The sequence below is a fragment of the Vipera ursinii genome (assembly GCF_947247035.1).
Source record: "Vipera ursinii genome assembly, chromosome: 7".
NCBI classification, from domain to species: Eukaryota; Metazoa; Chordata; class Lepidosauria; order Squamata; family Viperidae; genus Vipera; species Vipera ursinii.
Genome location: NC_139521.1, coordinates 51,790,893 through 51,806,409, shown reverse-complemented (window position 1 = coordinate 51,806,409; position 15,517 = coordinate 51,790,893). Strand labels below are relative to the sequence as shown.

Genomic DNA, 15,517 nt, shown 5'->3' with positions numbered 1-15,517 from the left:
ACGCCTACTGCTTCAGTGACTCCATCCAGCCACCTCATTCTCTGTTGTCCCCTTCTTCTATTGCCCTTGATCTTTCCCAGCATTAGGCTCTTCTCCAGTGAGTCCTTCCTTCTCATTAGGTGGCCAAAGTATTTGAGTTTTAGCTTCAGGATCTGGCCTTCTAAAGAGCAGTCAGGGTTGATCTCTTCTAGGACTGACCGGTTTGATCGCCTTGCAGTGCCACATTAGACGCGGGCAATCACAAATGCATATTTTGAGGATATACTTTGATGCATACTTATACTGTGCTGTCACAGTGGCAACCTGTCTCAAAACAGTACTTGCCTTTTTAGCAGCTGCATCACACTGTTGGCTCTTGTTCACTTTGTGATCTAGTAGAGTGGTGAAGGGATCTTCATGTGCAGGTAAATGCTAACTCTCCTGCTTAAGTAATGGGTGGTGTAAAACACTTTGCCTTCTTGCTTTGATCCAGATCATTGATAAAAATGTTCAGCCATGTAGGGCTCATGACTAAGAGCTCTTAGAGTCACTCAGGATGATCCTCCAAACTGATGTAGGAATGCAGTCTGTGTGGTCATTCAACAAATTATGAATCCCTCTAAAGCAGGGGTGTCACACTGCTGACTCATGGGCCGGTTGCATCACCCCTGCTCCAGCAATGCAAAAAAAGTTGTGACACGTCACATCACGTGACACGGTGAGTTTGACACCTGTGCTCTAAAGGTTCCATCATAGCCCAATGTTTCTTAAAGTGTAATCTGAGGACCCTTGGAGCGGTGTGAGGTCAAATTATTTGTCAGATATTAAAGAAATTTGCAAAAATCTAAAATGATATTCTTCTCATTAACTTTTATGTTAAAAATAAAGCTATTCTCATGAAAACTATTTTTGTTAATATCAAATGGGTTAGGGTTAGAGTTAGGGAGCAAGCTGATTGTTAAATGAGTTGTGCCCAATTTAATGAGCTTTTTTGCCATTGTGGTTGCATAAATCACTGCTGTTAAGTGACTCATGGTCATTAAATGAATATAGCTTCCCCCATTAACTTTTTTTGTCAGAAGCCATCTGGGAAAAATTGCAAATGGCAATCCTGTGACACCAGAATACTCCAAACATTGTAAATGCAAACCACTTGCTAAAATGCTTGAATTTTGATCATGTGACCGTGGGGATGCTTCAACAGTCGTATGTGTGCAGACTGGTTGCAAGTCATTTTTTCCAATGCCGTTGTAACTTTAAATGGTCACTAAATGAATGGTTGTAAATTGAGGACTACCTGTATTATTTTTATATTATTCAATAAATCTAGAATACATCAATTTTAATTTTTAATATGCTAAATGTTGATAATTATAAAGTATAAAAATTATGGGGTCCCCCATAATTTTTAAAAGTGGGAAGGGATCCTGAGAGCAAAAAGTTAAAGAAATACTGATTGTTGCAATTTTATTAATGTGGACATTGCAAGAGACTTGAATGCTCTGTGGAGGTCAAGGTATATTATGTCCACAGTATTTCCTCAGTCCATTTAACCAATAACATAGTCAAAAAAAAAGAGATGAAGTTTGTCACAACTTGTTTTAATCATTATTACCTGAAAAGGAAGGACATGGAGCACAGCTACTAGTCTGATAAAATTTTCTAACCTCACATACCAGAATTTCTGGAGGATGTTTTAGGAAGATAGTTACTGATTACTTAGAAGCAGCAATGCCTCAAACAATGGGGAAACAGTTTTAGTTGCTTCAATTACATGATCTTCAATTAACATTAATAGAAAGTTTATAACCATTTAAATATGTATTTCACAATGAACATAGGTGGGCTTCAAATATTATAAGTAAGATGTATTCACAAAAACATGCAAAGATATTGTTTTATAACCAACTATACTTACAGAGGGACACGGTGGCTCAGTGGGTTAGGACGCTGAGCTTGTCGATCAGAAGATCGGCAGTTTGGCGGGTTGAATCCCGAGTGCTGCGTAACAGAGTGAGCGCCTGTTACTCGTCCCAGCTTCTGCCCACCTAGCAGTTCGAAAGCACGTAAAAATGCAAGTAGAAAAATAGGGACCACTACGGTGGGAAGGTAACAGCGTTCCGTGCGTCTTTGGCATCTAGTCATGCCGGCCACATGACCACGGAGACATCCTCGGACAAGCGCTGGCTCTTCGGCTTTGAAACAAAGATGAGCACCGGCCCCTAGAGTCGGAAACGACTAGCACGTATGTGCGGGGGAACCTTTTACCTTATGATACTTACAATCACAAAATCAGCCAACCATATCTTGGCTTAGCGTGTTTTGTGAACCCAGTCTGGTATCAGCTTATGGTTCAATATGTTGTCCAAAAATAAGAACTGCGTTTTCTCTCACAGGTGTGAAGAACATAAAACAGTTTTGTTGTTGATCATGTTCATGTCCATTCCCAATAACTTGACCTGTTAGTTGGACTTACCTCTGAGCAGGCAGGTTTAGTTAGGATTATGCAGTACACATAGAAAGTTACCCACATAGGAAGAAATATTTCCATATGCAAATATGTGGACTGGAAAAATAAAGGTTTCTGTTTATCTCTCTGTTTTTGTTCTTTTGGCTATTATTTCTGTGGTAGTTCAATCATACAGAGGCATTTTTATATATGAGTACATACTCACACTGAATGTCATGACCTTGGCTTGTGTTGGAGGCTTCATGTTGGATCTAGCTTTTATCTGGTGTGCAAAAATATTGAGATAGAAGATATATCTAAGTCCATTAAATCATTTTCTAGTCACCATAAGCTACTTAGTACTGTTTGCAATTGCAAAGGGTTATCACATGATCACAGAGTACTTGGCAACTGGTCATAAATGTGAATTGATTGCCAAGCAGCTGAAATGTAGTTATGTGACTGGGCGATGGGGTGGGGGGCTGCCATGATGTTTTACAATGGCTGGAAGTGTTTTATGGGCTCTAAAGTACCTATTCCAAGGCTGTCATGACCCTAAATGGTCTTTTAGTGACTGGTTGGACTGTAAGTCAACTGTATTTGACATGTATTTTGTCAAATTATATTTTGCTTCCAAGACAGTGCAAATATCGAAAGATTTAATGTATGTTACCCTGTGATAAGATGGGCAGCCAACAAATTTAATAAACAATAAATAATAATAAAATAATGAATATTCTAAAGGGGCCAAAGAAGGAGAATTCCAGGAAAAGGGAATCATCAAAATTTGTTACTAGTCAACAAATAAATAGTGAGAATAATACAATTCGGGACTTGGAAAACCAAATCTTCCCTCTTTATTAGATGGCTGCATATTTAAAATAATATATCCCCTGTATATTTTTATTTTCTATTTTCTTTTAAAATTTATGCATTTTTATTTTTGTATACTATTAATAAAAGCAAAAACAATTCAGTATTATATATATATCAACTTTTTTATTTCAACCCACTAAACTTTTTTTAAAACTGAAAAAAAGAAAATGTGTTTACTTGAAACTGCGAATAGTTGCGATGTTTAACTTCTTATAAACAATGTGAGCTGAGGACAGTAAAATGCTTAGATGTGTGCTTCGTACGTAATAAAACTTCTATTTCTAATCCTTTGTATATCTTTTTGTTCCTTGTTGCTGTACCAGGTGCAAAGCTCATGACACTAATCCAGAAGACAGAGGAGATTTTGGTGTGATGTGTCATGAGACTTGGTGTACACTGCAATATAGAAGTAGAATCAACATAAATTAGGTTATGTTTCAGTGTCACCATTCATATCATTCCAGATGATCTGTCGGGAATAGCTCTTCAGAGCAAGAAACAGCTGCAATAAGAAATATGGGCATTTGTTGTTCATTCGCTAAGGCTTGTCCAACTCTTTACAACATGCCTTAGCGATGCCCCTTGACCATAGCATGCCAGGCCCCTGTGATCTCCATTGTCTCTTGGAGTTTGCCCAAATTCATGTTCATTGCATCAATGACACAGTCTAACCATCTCATCCTCTGCTGTTCCCTTCTCCTTTTCTCTTCAATCTTTCCCAACCTCGTGGTCTTTTCCAATGAATTGTCTCTTCAATATCTGTCCTTCCAAAGAACAGTCAGGGTTGATTTCATTTAGGATTGACTGATTTGATCTCTTTGTAGTCCAAAGGACTCTCAAGAGTCTTTTCCAACACCTCAATTTGAAAGCAATATTGGCATACAAGTCCCCATTACTGTATCTTCCTATTTATGCTGTTTTGATTCCCAGCTTAGCTTCATATCCCTCTATTGAAAAATAAAAAATGTCAAATGAGGTAATAAGGAATTTATCTGTGACCTGTTTTACCTTCTATATTATACTAATAGTTCATATTATTTAATTGTTCATGTTAGTAGACTTTATGAAATCGCTTCTAGTAGCTTCATTTGTCTGACATTGTAATGGTACTCACGAATCAATCAGAATTCTCAGAACAGAGTACCTTACATATAAAACAGTGGTCCTATAATGTTCCTTTATGTGGAGATTTTGCTTTGAAATATTTACAAATACAGGTAATAAGCATCTTGCATATCACACCAAAGAATTATTTGTCCTGCCTGATTAACAACTGCCATCCATATTAATGAAAGGAAGGCTTAATAGCATTTTGATGCCAGATAATTTATGTCCTTGACCATTTGTGAAATGCGAATCAGCCATGAATATGGAACCATAGATTTGATTTTACACACTAATAATTCCTTTGTTATCTAAATCTTAGTGTGAATGTGATACTCTTTTGTTTTGATTTCTTGACCTATCACTACAAACCTCGAGAGGATACATTAATATCTGTTCCAGAGCCATTGTGACTGGGAGGCTATTGATATAGCTTTCTTTGTTTTGCCAACGCTAATGAATACATTTTACTTATCTTCCAGAAACAATCTTTCAGTTTAATTCTGCCCAAAATATTTTTCCTTTTTTCTTTCTTGTTTATTCCCAATTGAAATGAACAATTCCACTTTGAATGTAAATAACACGGCACATATTCTTTACGTGCTGATGGGAATGAAGCAAAACATACATACATACATACATACATACATTCTGTATGCTAGATAAATGCTAGGTATTTTTGGATCTTAGTAGTTGTATGAACAAAGTATCCATTGTGTAAAGAAACATGGTCCACACTGATGTTGTATGAAAATTTATTTTTATTTATTTATTTTTATTTTATTTATATCCTGCCCTTCTCCGAAGACTCAGGGCGGTTTACAAGCTTAGCAGTAGCCTTCATTCTATGTATATGCCTGCTTATTAGGGCTTTCACACACACCCCAAGCGGCATTATTACAAAGTCAGCTTATTGCCCCCAACAATCTGGGTCCTCATTTTACCTACCTCGGAAGGATGGAAGGCTGAGTCAACCTTGAGCCTGGTGGGACGCGAACCTGCACTAATTGCAGGCAGCTGGTGTTACTTAAGGAGGCATTAGCCCACTGTTCCACCAAGGCCACAATGCCGCTATGTATTGCTTCCTGGAACCAATTAACAAGGAGAACCGAAGTACCAGAATGACCATGGGCGGGCAGAAAGCAGAACGAGCAGGAGCAACTTATTACTCCCTGCCAGCTTCTGCATTTTTTTTAATCCCATTTATATCCCACCCTTCTCTGAAGACTCAGGGCGGCTTACAATCTAAGAAGCACAAATCAATGTGCTTAGCAATAGCCTTCATTCTATGTATATGCCTGCTTATTAGGGAATTTAATTGAGTTTCCTTATGGAAAGCTGACAAGGAGTAGCAGAAACCTTCCTTCCTTCCTTCCTCCCATCACCCTTCCCATTTGTGGTAGGTGGTGTCTGAGTTTGGGAAGCGTGGGCTTTTGAGTCAGGATGGGTACGTGAAAGGTACTGCGCAGATCAGGGAGGTGATGCGAGGATGTGTAGGTTGGTAGTGCGGAACAGGTGCAGCATGGGTTGGGGATGAAGTATGGGGGTGCAATGTCTGTCAGGAAGGTCACGTGGGGTGTGCAAGAGGAATATTACCACTATAATATTTAATGATTTACACAATGCACTAAGCCATAGTTCAATCATAAAACACAATTGGCTATATTTGTAGAGCTGAAAATAATAAAACTCAATAAATATTGGCTGAACCCTGATCCACTACTGTTTTGAAATTGGTTACCATCTGTATAGCACACTCAGAAATATCTACTTCTGTGAACTGTGAGCTCTTATAATCAGCTTTTTTAATAACTTTATTCTAAAAATGATAAATAATTGCTGTTTTAAGCTGTACTTCCTTGTCATTAAAACATATCCTTGTTGTATCCAGTTGGAACAGTAACATGATACCGTTCCATCAACAAAAGAGGAAAAATCCAGTGTTGAAAATTTTGCAGTGTGAGAAATTGGATTAATTCCACTTGTAAAGGGAGGAAGAAAACTTAATAGAATATCCATAGATTCATAGGAATGTTATTGTCATATTTATTAGGTAAATTGCATAAAGAAATTCTCAAGAAAGAACAACTTTCATATATCAATATTATCCTAATGTGGACATGTCAAAAGCCACAAAGTAAATCAGCATATAACATCTGGACAGGGAAGACCTGGATAAATGAAACCACAATATCTTCATGCAGATTTTGAAATAGACTTGCACATTGGAACATTCTTAGTAGGCTTTATCAATCCAAATAAAATTATGGCACATTGTCAAAACAATTATATTTGTAGAATATTATTTTGCAATGAAAATATTTCCACGTATATTGGGGTTTTCCCACAGACACTACTGAATTTCCAGCTTCCTTTTTTCCTATTCTCATGACAAATAGTGTTGCAGTTCTACTAAGGTAGGCTTATATTTTTAAGTGCTATTTATAGTGTTCAGATTTCTTTAGCAGAGTTTCTATAAGAAGACACCAGATGAACTGGTTAATCTGTGTATCAGAGAAATGAATTTAGCTGTAACAAACAATCAAGCATGACCAATCATCACAATTTTGTAATTATTTATCTAGTATTGTTTGGCTAAGATAATAAACCTAGGAGACTTTTATTAACATGCACAATGGCACGTTTTGCTTAATATATTGTATTAAAATCTAGATCTATTTTCTTACATTAAAGCAGCACTGAAAAATATACTGATAATGCACAAAAGCAAATGTACTCTTACAAAGTCAGAGAAAAGAAAACAAATTTAATATTTTCTTCCAGCTCTTGTGAGAAAGTAACCAGTTTCCTTACCACTGTCCTCTTATTTATTGTTGAATGCCAGTTACTTCAAATTAAAACTTCCATTACCACTAATTTAACAATGATTTAGAAATTTTTGTTTTTCTGTGAAATACCGTATATGTAGTTTTTACTTATTCAGTTTTGATATTGCCTGATGTTAGTTTTCAAGAATGGCATAAAAATAACAAAATTATCAGCTGCGCTAGGTAGATCAGATCATGAAATCAATACCACATGAAGGGTAAAACAATAATTACTGGAGTTGGCTATAATAACAGAAACTTGCATAGCTAATTGTGCTTATTTCCTTTTTTTGTAGTTCAGTGAATTAGGGAGATGTTTGTCTAAATAGTTTTCAAGTGTTATATAGCTGCTGTTGACTTAAAAGAAAATACTTTGGCCTTGTTTTGCTTAGGCAACTGCTTCTGCATATTTATACTAAGGTCATCTTCCTTACTCTGTAAAAAAATACAATAAATTAGATCAAAATAAATTAAAAATAATTTCAAAAATAATTCATCAGAAACAGGGAAGTCCTATTCATTCTACCCCAAAGCTTGGGAGAATAGACAGGCTTGAAGACCTTCTGGACCACCATCAAGGGAAAGTCACATGGATCTGGGAGGGGTCTTATTCTAAAGAGCAAATACTTCAGAGAAAGTAAACTGACTCACAAAGCGGACATGTCAAGTGGGGTTGTCGATGAAAGTATATACTATTTGTGTCACTGAATTCTGGACCAGTTGAAGCTGCTGGGTGGCCTTCAAGGGCAGCCCAGGTAGAATAAGCTGTAATATTTGAGCTATGAGATGATCAGGCCTGAGTGACTGTTTGGAGAGCCATCTGACTCTGGAAAGGGTACAGCTGGCATGCTGGAGAAACTGTGCAAAACCTCTCTTGGCCAAGCCATCATTTGCTCTTTGAGCAGAAGTTGTAAGTTCACAAGAATCCTCAAGGATCATGTCACATATGACTGGGGAACTGCAATCCTACCTAGCAATAAAGATAGAAATTCACTGGACCTAGGAATCCAAGTAGCCACAGTCATTCAATCTTGGTAGCATTGAGCAAAAGTTGGTTCTGGCCCACACAGGAATTCAGCAGACTCATTTGACTGGACTGAGGTTGACAAATATAATTTGGTACCAATAACATATTTGCTAGATAGATGATGGAATTTGCTAAAATTGCTAAATTGACTTCTTTGATCAGAGAAAAGACAGTAACTATATTTATTGCTGTTTGGAAACCTTTTACAAATGTTTTGTGTGAAATAGGGGAAAAAAGTTATGATTTATGGGTTTTATGATTTGATAGAATAGATTATAGAAAGAAGAGTTATATTGTAACCATAGTATTGTGTAGTGGGTTCAGGACCGCATGGAAGACACCAGGCAGATGAGTACAGCAAACAGCTCTTTATTGTGGGTAGGAACTGTACTGAACAAAGGGGGTTACCTGTACCCCTTATATACCTTGCCAGGTACGCTCTTGACCAATCCATTCATCTAAATCTCCCGCTGAAAGCTAACCAGCCAATCCAGTTACGGTACAGCGCCACCTGGTGGTATTTGCTGAGCTGCTGCTTAGACCCCATACATAACACAGAGTAAGAGGTAAGTTCGTAATTGTATTTATAACTGCTATAAAAATAGAATAGAATATCTTTGTCATTCTGTAACACAATGAAATTAATTAAAAAAACATAGGTATCTACTTCTTTGTATTTTTTTCTTTTCACCCTTTCTTGCACTTTTAACTTCCTATTTTTTATTTTTATTTTTCTTCCTTTATATTTGCAACTATACAAATGCATCCTTGATATCCAAATTGGTGCCATATAAATTTAATAAATATTAGTTTGTATTTTTTATGTTTTTTTAAAAAAATCTTTAATAAAATAGGTACACTCCTACATTTAACAGAGAATTAAAGTAATCAGTCCTAAAACATTTTTAAAAGAATCTTTGTTAAGATATTTAAATTTAATGGATAGAACAGTAGGGTTGTACAATGGCCAGAACATACAGTTGTAGTTGATTGGTTAGAGGGTGCTGGCTCCTGTGTGAAGCAATCTATGCTGTGATTGGTTGCTGTGGGTGTGGAGGGGGAGTTTCCCTTTTTTCCCTGCCTATTTCTTCTGTGTGCTCTGTGATTTACATCATGATATTCCTGATTGCCTGATTATCTTGTTTGCTGTAAATATAGATCTAAAATATATTTATTTATATAAAATACAAGTTTGTTTCAGCATCTTTGACTTCATTTAGACACCTGCTGCGCAATTCCCTGACAATCTTCATTAGATCTTTTCTTCAAATCAACCACAGTATCTCTTTGCTATTCCTTAAATCAGCTCAGTTTGTATCTGCAGAGGAACAAAATCAGGAAGATGGCAGATGGGACCCTGTATCATAAGTTGTGTGCCTTTCAAACACTTGCCAACGTCACATCAACATGAATGGTACTGGCACTGTGATGTTCCATCTGCCATCTTGCTGATTTTAAACCCTCCTCTGCAGATTCTGCTGAAGGTTATAAATCCCAAAAAAGGAAACTGCTACTTTAAAAGTTAAGATAGAAGCATCTTTTTCAGCTTCGGGTGGAAGCTTGCTTTAATTAATAGCAAAGAGGTGTTTTTACTTGCTTGTATGTGGTCCAAAAAAGGGATGCGGTGGCTCAGTGGGTTGGAACGCTGAGCTTGTTGATCAGAAGGTCGGCAGTTTGGCGGGTCGAATCCCGAGTGCCGCATAACAGAGTGAGCGCCTGTTACTCGTCCCAGCTTTTGCCAACCTAGCAGTTCAAAAGCACGTAAAAATGCAAGTAGAAACATAGGGACCACTACGGTGGGAAGGTAACAGCGTTCCATGCACCTTTGGCGTCTAGTCATGCCGGCCACATGACCACGGAGACGTCCTCGGACAAGCGCTGGCACTTTGGCTTTGAAATGGAGATGAGCACCGGCCCCTAGAGTCGGAAACGACTAGCACGCATGTGCGGGGGAACCTTTACCTTTACGTGGTCCAAACTATACCAAATTTAATTGCCTAACTACTCTACCTACTCTAATCTTGAGAAATTAACTTGCTTAGACTTCATTTTTAATAAAAAGGTTCAAATGGTGCATTAATGCAAAAATCAAGATATAAAATGCAATTTTATTATTTATTTAAAAGTTTATTGGTCCCCATCTTATTATCAAGGTACCTCTGGGATGTTTACAATTATGATTGATAGACAGTCAAGACACACAGACAGACACAATAAAATACCCGCAAACACTTTGATCCAATTACAGATGGGGAGGGGGGACAGGGTGGAGGCAAGTGGGAACTGTGGTTAATCAACCAATGTGATGCTCCCACATAGGGGGCCCAAACTAACTGGAAGAGCCAGGTCTTTAGACCCTTAGAAAAGTTCAGGAAGGTTGAGGCCGAATTTACATGGGGGGGGGGCAAGATGTTCCAGAGGGCAGGTACCATGTCAGAGAAGGCCCTTCTCGACCCTGCCAGCTGGAATAATCTGGCCAATGGGGCCTGCAGCATGCCTTCTTTACTGAGATGGGACAATCCCAGTGGGATGAGATGGTTCCTCAAGTAGCCTGGATCCATGCCATGAAGGGTTTTAAAGATAACCAACATTCTTAAAAGAGCAGTAATAAAATGGGAGCATAACAGTAACAAAAACTTTGAGGTACTATTAAAGCATTTTTCATTATGGACTTATGCAAAGGGCACAATGTCATGTGAAGGATACGTTTAGTACTTGCATCACAACTGATATGTAAATCACGTAGTTTTTGTCAACATGTCATCATTTACCCCATTGCAAACACCTGTTCTTGCAATATATCATTTACATTTTGTTGTGCATTTGCACACTTGAAACATAAGAAAACAGGAAATTCAAGATGAGATGAAAAGTAGGTGGTTTTACAAAACCATGCAGTTTCTCCAAATGAACACGAAGCATAGCTACTCTGAGAGCTAAGTTATTATGTGAAACTTTGCAACTCATAAGTCACTGTTTGCATACTGTACTTTGAATAATTAAATGTGTAAATTTATTTATATGCTAACATATTTTTTCAGATTCGTAACTAGATATAAAAATATGTGACAGTGCATTCAACTAACACTATTCATTTGCTTATATGTTCCATTATTTCAGTAAATGCAAAATGTATAAAATACATCCAAAACTCAGAGGGTGAAACTCTTATTTCCTAACTCATCTTATCTTTGAACATTCAGAACATGCAATATAGCAATGGGCTATTGTCCCCCTTTCTAGCAATTTTTTGATTCATCCCAAAACAAAGATAATAAAATCTTTGTTTTGGGATGAATCAAAAAATTGCTAGAAAGGGGGACAATAGCCCATTGCTATATTGCATGTTCTGTTTTTGGGAAGTTAAACATGTTGAACCTAAATTCAGATGCTCAAAGAAAATTATTTCAATTATATGCAAGCCCTATATATTTTTTCCCTTCCATTCAATCATGCCTGATTCTGGAAGACTTTTGGAGGCTTTCACAAAGAGACTGGACTTCAAAAAGAGAGTGGAAAACCATTTGACTGAAATGGTGTAGGTAGGGTCTCCTGCTCAAGCAGGGGGTTGGACTAGAAGACCTCCAGGGTCCCTTCCAATTCTATTAATCTATGTTCTATGACTACCTGGACAACTCCTTTCAGTTTTCTTGGCAAGGTTTTTCAGAAATGATTTGCCATTGCCCTATTTATAGGGCTGAGAGAAAATAACTGGCCCATGGTCATCCAGTTGGCTTTGTGTCCAGAACAGGATTAGAATTCATGGTCTTCAGGTTTCTAGCCTGATGCCTTAACCACCCTATTTAGTATGACACAAATGCAGAAAAAAAATCCACTTTAAAAATTATTTGTAAAGTGCAGTCAAGCCAAAAGAAATGTCAGGTTCTTATAATTAGCACAGGAGCAGAGAACATTTCCCCCCATGTGGTAATATCCTGATTTTTTCCCCCCAAGTGAAAATAAATTTCCTGCTGAGTATAATTAAAACCCAATTCCGTATTTACAAGACTGCACTTCCAAATGAACCACAACATTTAATATTCCATCCGACTGTATCAATCATCAATTTCCTTCCCCAAACCGTCTAACAACGGAGCCTGGAGAAACAGGACTTGCTGCAGAGTCTTAAGAATCCAATACTAAAAACGGGTTTTACATCTTCCTTCTTAACGGCGGTCTTCACTGGAAGCTGCCTCCATTCCCGCAGGGAAAACAGAGGCCAGCTTCCTCCTCCTCCTCCGCCTCCTCTTCTTTCTACTTTCTACGCTGGTTCTCTCACCTGGACACACCTAATTCACCTGAGGCTGCGCGGAAGCCTTCCTTTTCCAAGCCCGCTGCTGCGTCCCGCTCGTTGCCCGCCCTGCCTGTTCCTGAGCGCGCAGGCGCATTGTGACTCGCCCGGCAACTCTCCTCGGGCTCGGCTTAGCGCTATCATGGCGGCGGCAGCAGCCGGAGCGAGCAGGAAGCGATGGACGAGCTAAGTGTGGCGACTGCAGAGTGAAAGAGCTGCACGGAAAAAAACTTTCAGGCGTCTTCCCCAAAGCGGAACCTCCCGCTTGGTTTTCATCCAGCTCAGGTCGGCAGCGCCAGTCTGGTGGCGGAGAAACGAAGAAGACATCTCCGTGCCTGGATCAGCCGCCGGGCTTTAAGAAGGCACGTCTCCCTGCCCTTTGGCCCCGACCGCCTCGGGAACGGAGAGCTCGGCTGGGGTGAGTGCGAACTTCCTCGGCTGGCCCGACTTCGTCCTTGCACCTGTGACTGCGCGCGCGAGGGGGGCAAGAAGCAGGGACGTTGCTTGCTCCTCCCGGGGCTGCTAAAAGACAAGGACAGCAGCAGGCGAGGCTGGGGAATAGCCCAGGGGAGGGTGGTGCGTCTTCAAATCTATAATATCTTTTATTTTATTTTTTTAGAACAGTCTTTTGGGAAAACATCTTTTTTTTTCCCCTCTCTCCGGTGCGAGCAAGTTGAACATTTGCGGCGAGGAGGAGCTTACCTGTATGCTGTGGTTGCTCCTGCTCTGGTTTTATTGAGGGAGAGGGAGGCATGTGCTTCAAGAACAGAGCAGAGTTTTATAGTTAGGTAGATGGCAGGCTTGCAGATATTTGTGAACAAGTGTCCGTACTTAACTCTTGTCTTTCTGGAATTGTTCCTCTTTAAACAGACCATTTGCCCAGGCCCTGACACTGAGTGAAGAACAGGAGGAGTCTCTACTCGAGTTGCTGTTTCTGCCTTCAGGGTGCTTTAAAAATTGGACCTGAAAATCCAGGCTAGAGAGTGTATTCTGTATTTCCGGAAGTGAACTAACTATGGCTAGTGAAGAAAGACAGAGGTCCTCTTCGCTGTCAACAGGGGATGATAAAGGCGGAGGAGAAAGTGGTACTGGACAAGGAAAAGATGGAAGCTTAGCTGAAAAGCAGTCTTTGAATCCAGGCATCCCTATCCGGGGTATCAGGATGAAATTTGCTGTTCTGACAGGACTGGTGGAAGTTGGGGAAGTATCCAACAGGGATATTGTAGAAACTGTGTTCAATCTGGTGAGTCACTTATCTTTCTTTTTCTCCAAATGAACAAAAGCATATGATGAAATGATATACATTCTCTCAGTATTCACATTACTATGGTTAAACACAAATGTACACACTGGGCCATTTGTAACAGGGATTTGAGTTTAGCAAGCTGCTGCATTTTACTGGAAGAAATGCCGACTAACTCATCTAAGGTTGCATTTCTCGTTTCCTTATAGTTTTTATCTTTGCTTGAATTTTCTGGGACTTTGTTTCAAATTCTTGTTGTCAAACAACTTTTCTGCCACTTGTAGCTTTATAAATGTATAATGCACGAATAGGTAGGTGTTAAAATTTGCACCTAAAATAAGCTATTTATGTTTGTAACATTGGACCAATATATCCTATTGTAAGCTTGTAATTGATGGCTCAGCAAAAGTATAGATATAGTTATGGGATATATATCATTATTTGTACTGCAGACTCTCAACTTTTTGTACCCTCAACTTTTCCTAGTTGTGAAAGTTCTCTTACAAATGGGTTTAGGCTGATTAATATGAAACACAAATATTAGGCCATGAGGAAAAATGACATTAAATTTGAGTATTAGTCTGGTGGCAGAGAACAGTAATTATATGGTAATCCAGGCAATTGATATATAGCATAAACTTTAGAATGCAAGAATAATTACTTCCTCTGGCTCAGTCAGAATTAAAAATGATTGGTCTGATTTTTAAGACCATTTTTTGAAATGTCTCACATTTGAAATGGCTGAAATAAAATTGGGCACACAATATGGACAATTTCACATTCCTCATGAGGTCTTTGCTTAGGTTGTAGCCTACAATTTTCATAAAGTTCTACTTGAGTTTGATATAACTTGGTTTAAATAAAATCTGAAATGTTTACTTACGTCAAATTAGGCTCTGCAATGTAAATTAGAGAAAAAACATTCCTAATTTAATAAAACATGTAGTAAAAGTATTATAAGAAGAGAAAATCTTGTGTTGTTTTATTCCTGGTATATTTATAATAGTTCTTTACTTTGAAGTGTGAGTTAGGGATTATGTATGTATATTCATTTAAGCCCTAAGCATTTGCTAGAAGTAAGCTGCAGAAATAGAAGATTTGTCAAGAATAATTGTGGCATAGCTTTATTATGCCATAAACATAAAGTGATTATTCTAGGCTATATACTGCACTGATCTCCGTTTGTGGTTTTTTTGAGTTAAAAATCCAAAATATTTACACTTTTTTCTATGGCATTAGCAGAAGATCTTACATATTAATTCCTGGGTTCAAAAAGTATTTGACATACTTTTTATGCTTATGGATATATAAAAGTTTGTTGAACTCTCTAGAGCATTGCAGCATTTTGTACACAGTATTGCAAGTGTATAGAATCAGCAGTTTGGTGTATTTTATTTCAGTCTATTTGAAAATAATTATAAGTCATATTTAAAATACGAGTTTTGTTAAAAAATGATTCAAACTGAATTATAGAACTTTGCAGAAACTAAATATAAAATTGCCCCCTCCCCCCCGCACTAGAGGTATACCGAGGTACCTTTACAGTGAATTGGATTTTTGTCAATGTCTGTCTGCAATATTACTATATGTGAATAGACTATATAAATTGGTCCAGTTAGAAATATTTCAAAGGAGTGGGACAGGTTATCCAGTATGATTGTCTTTTCTTTTGTGAAATAGTAAGCATTTTTTTTGTCATACACAGTGGTTTGAGAGCTGG

General features: G+C 38.2%; 1 protein-coding gene across 2 annotated transcripts in view; it reads left to right on the top strand.

Annotated features, from left to right (window-relative positions):
* The first annotated feature begins 12,690 nt into the window (after positions 1-12,690).
* Positions 12,691-15,517, top strand: part of LRBA (LPS responsive beige-like anchor protein) — a 370,314-nt gene continuing 367,487 nt past the window's right edge. For both annotated transcript variants that reach the window (XM_083367801.1, XM_083367800.1), the window contains exons 1-2: positions 12,691-12,972; positions 13,425-13,797. In XM_083367801.1, the coding sequence (XP_083223927.1) occupies positions 13,570-13,797 (228 nt within the window). In that variant the 5' untranslated portion in view covers positions 12,691-12,972; positions 13,425-13,569. The remainder of the gene's footprint in view (positions 12,973-13,424; positions 13,798-15,517) is intronic.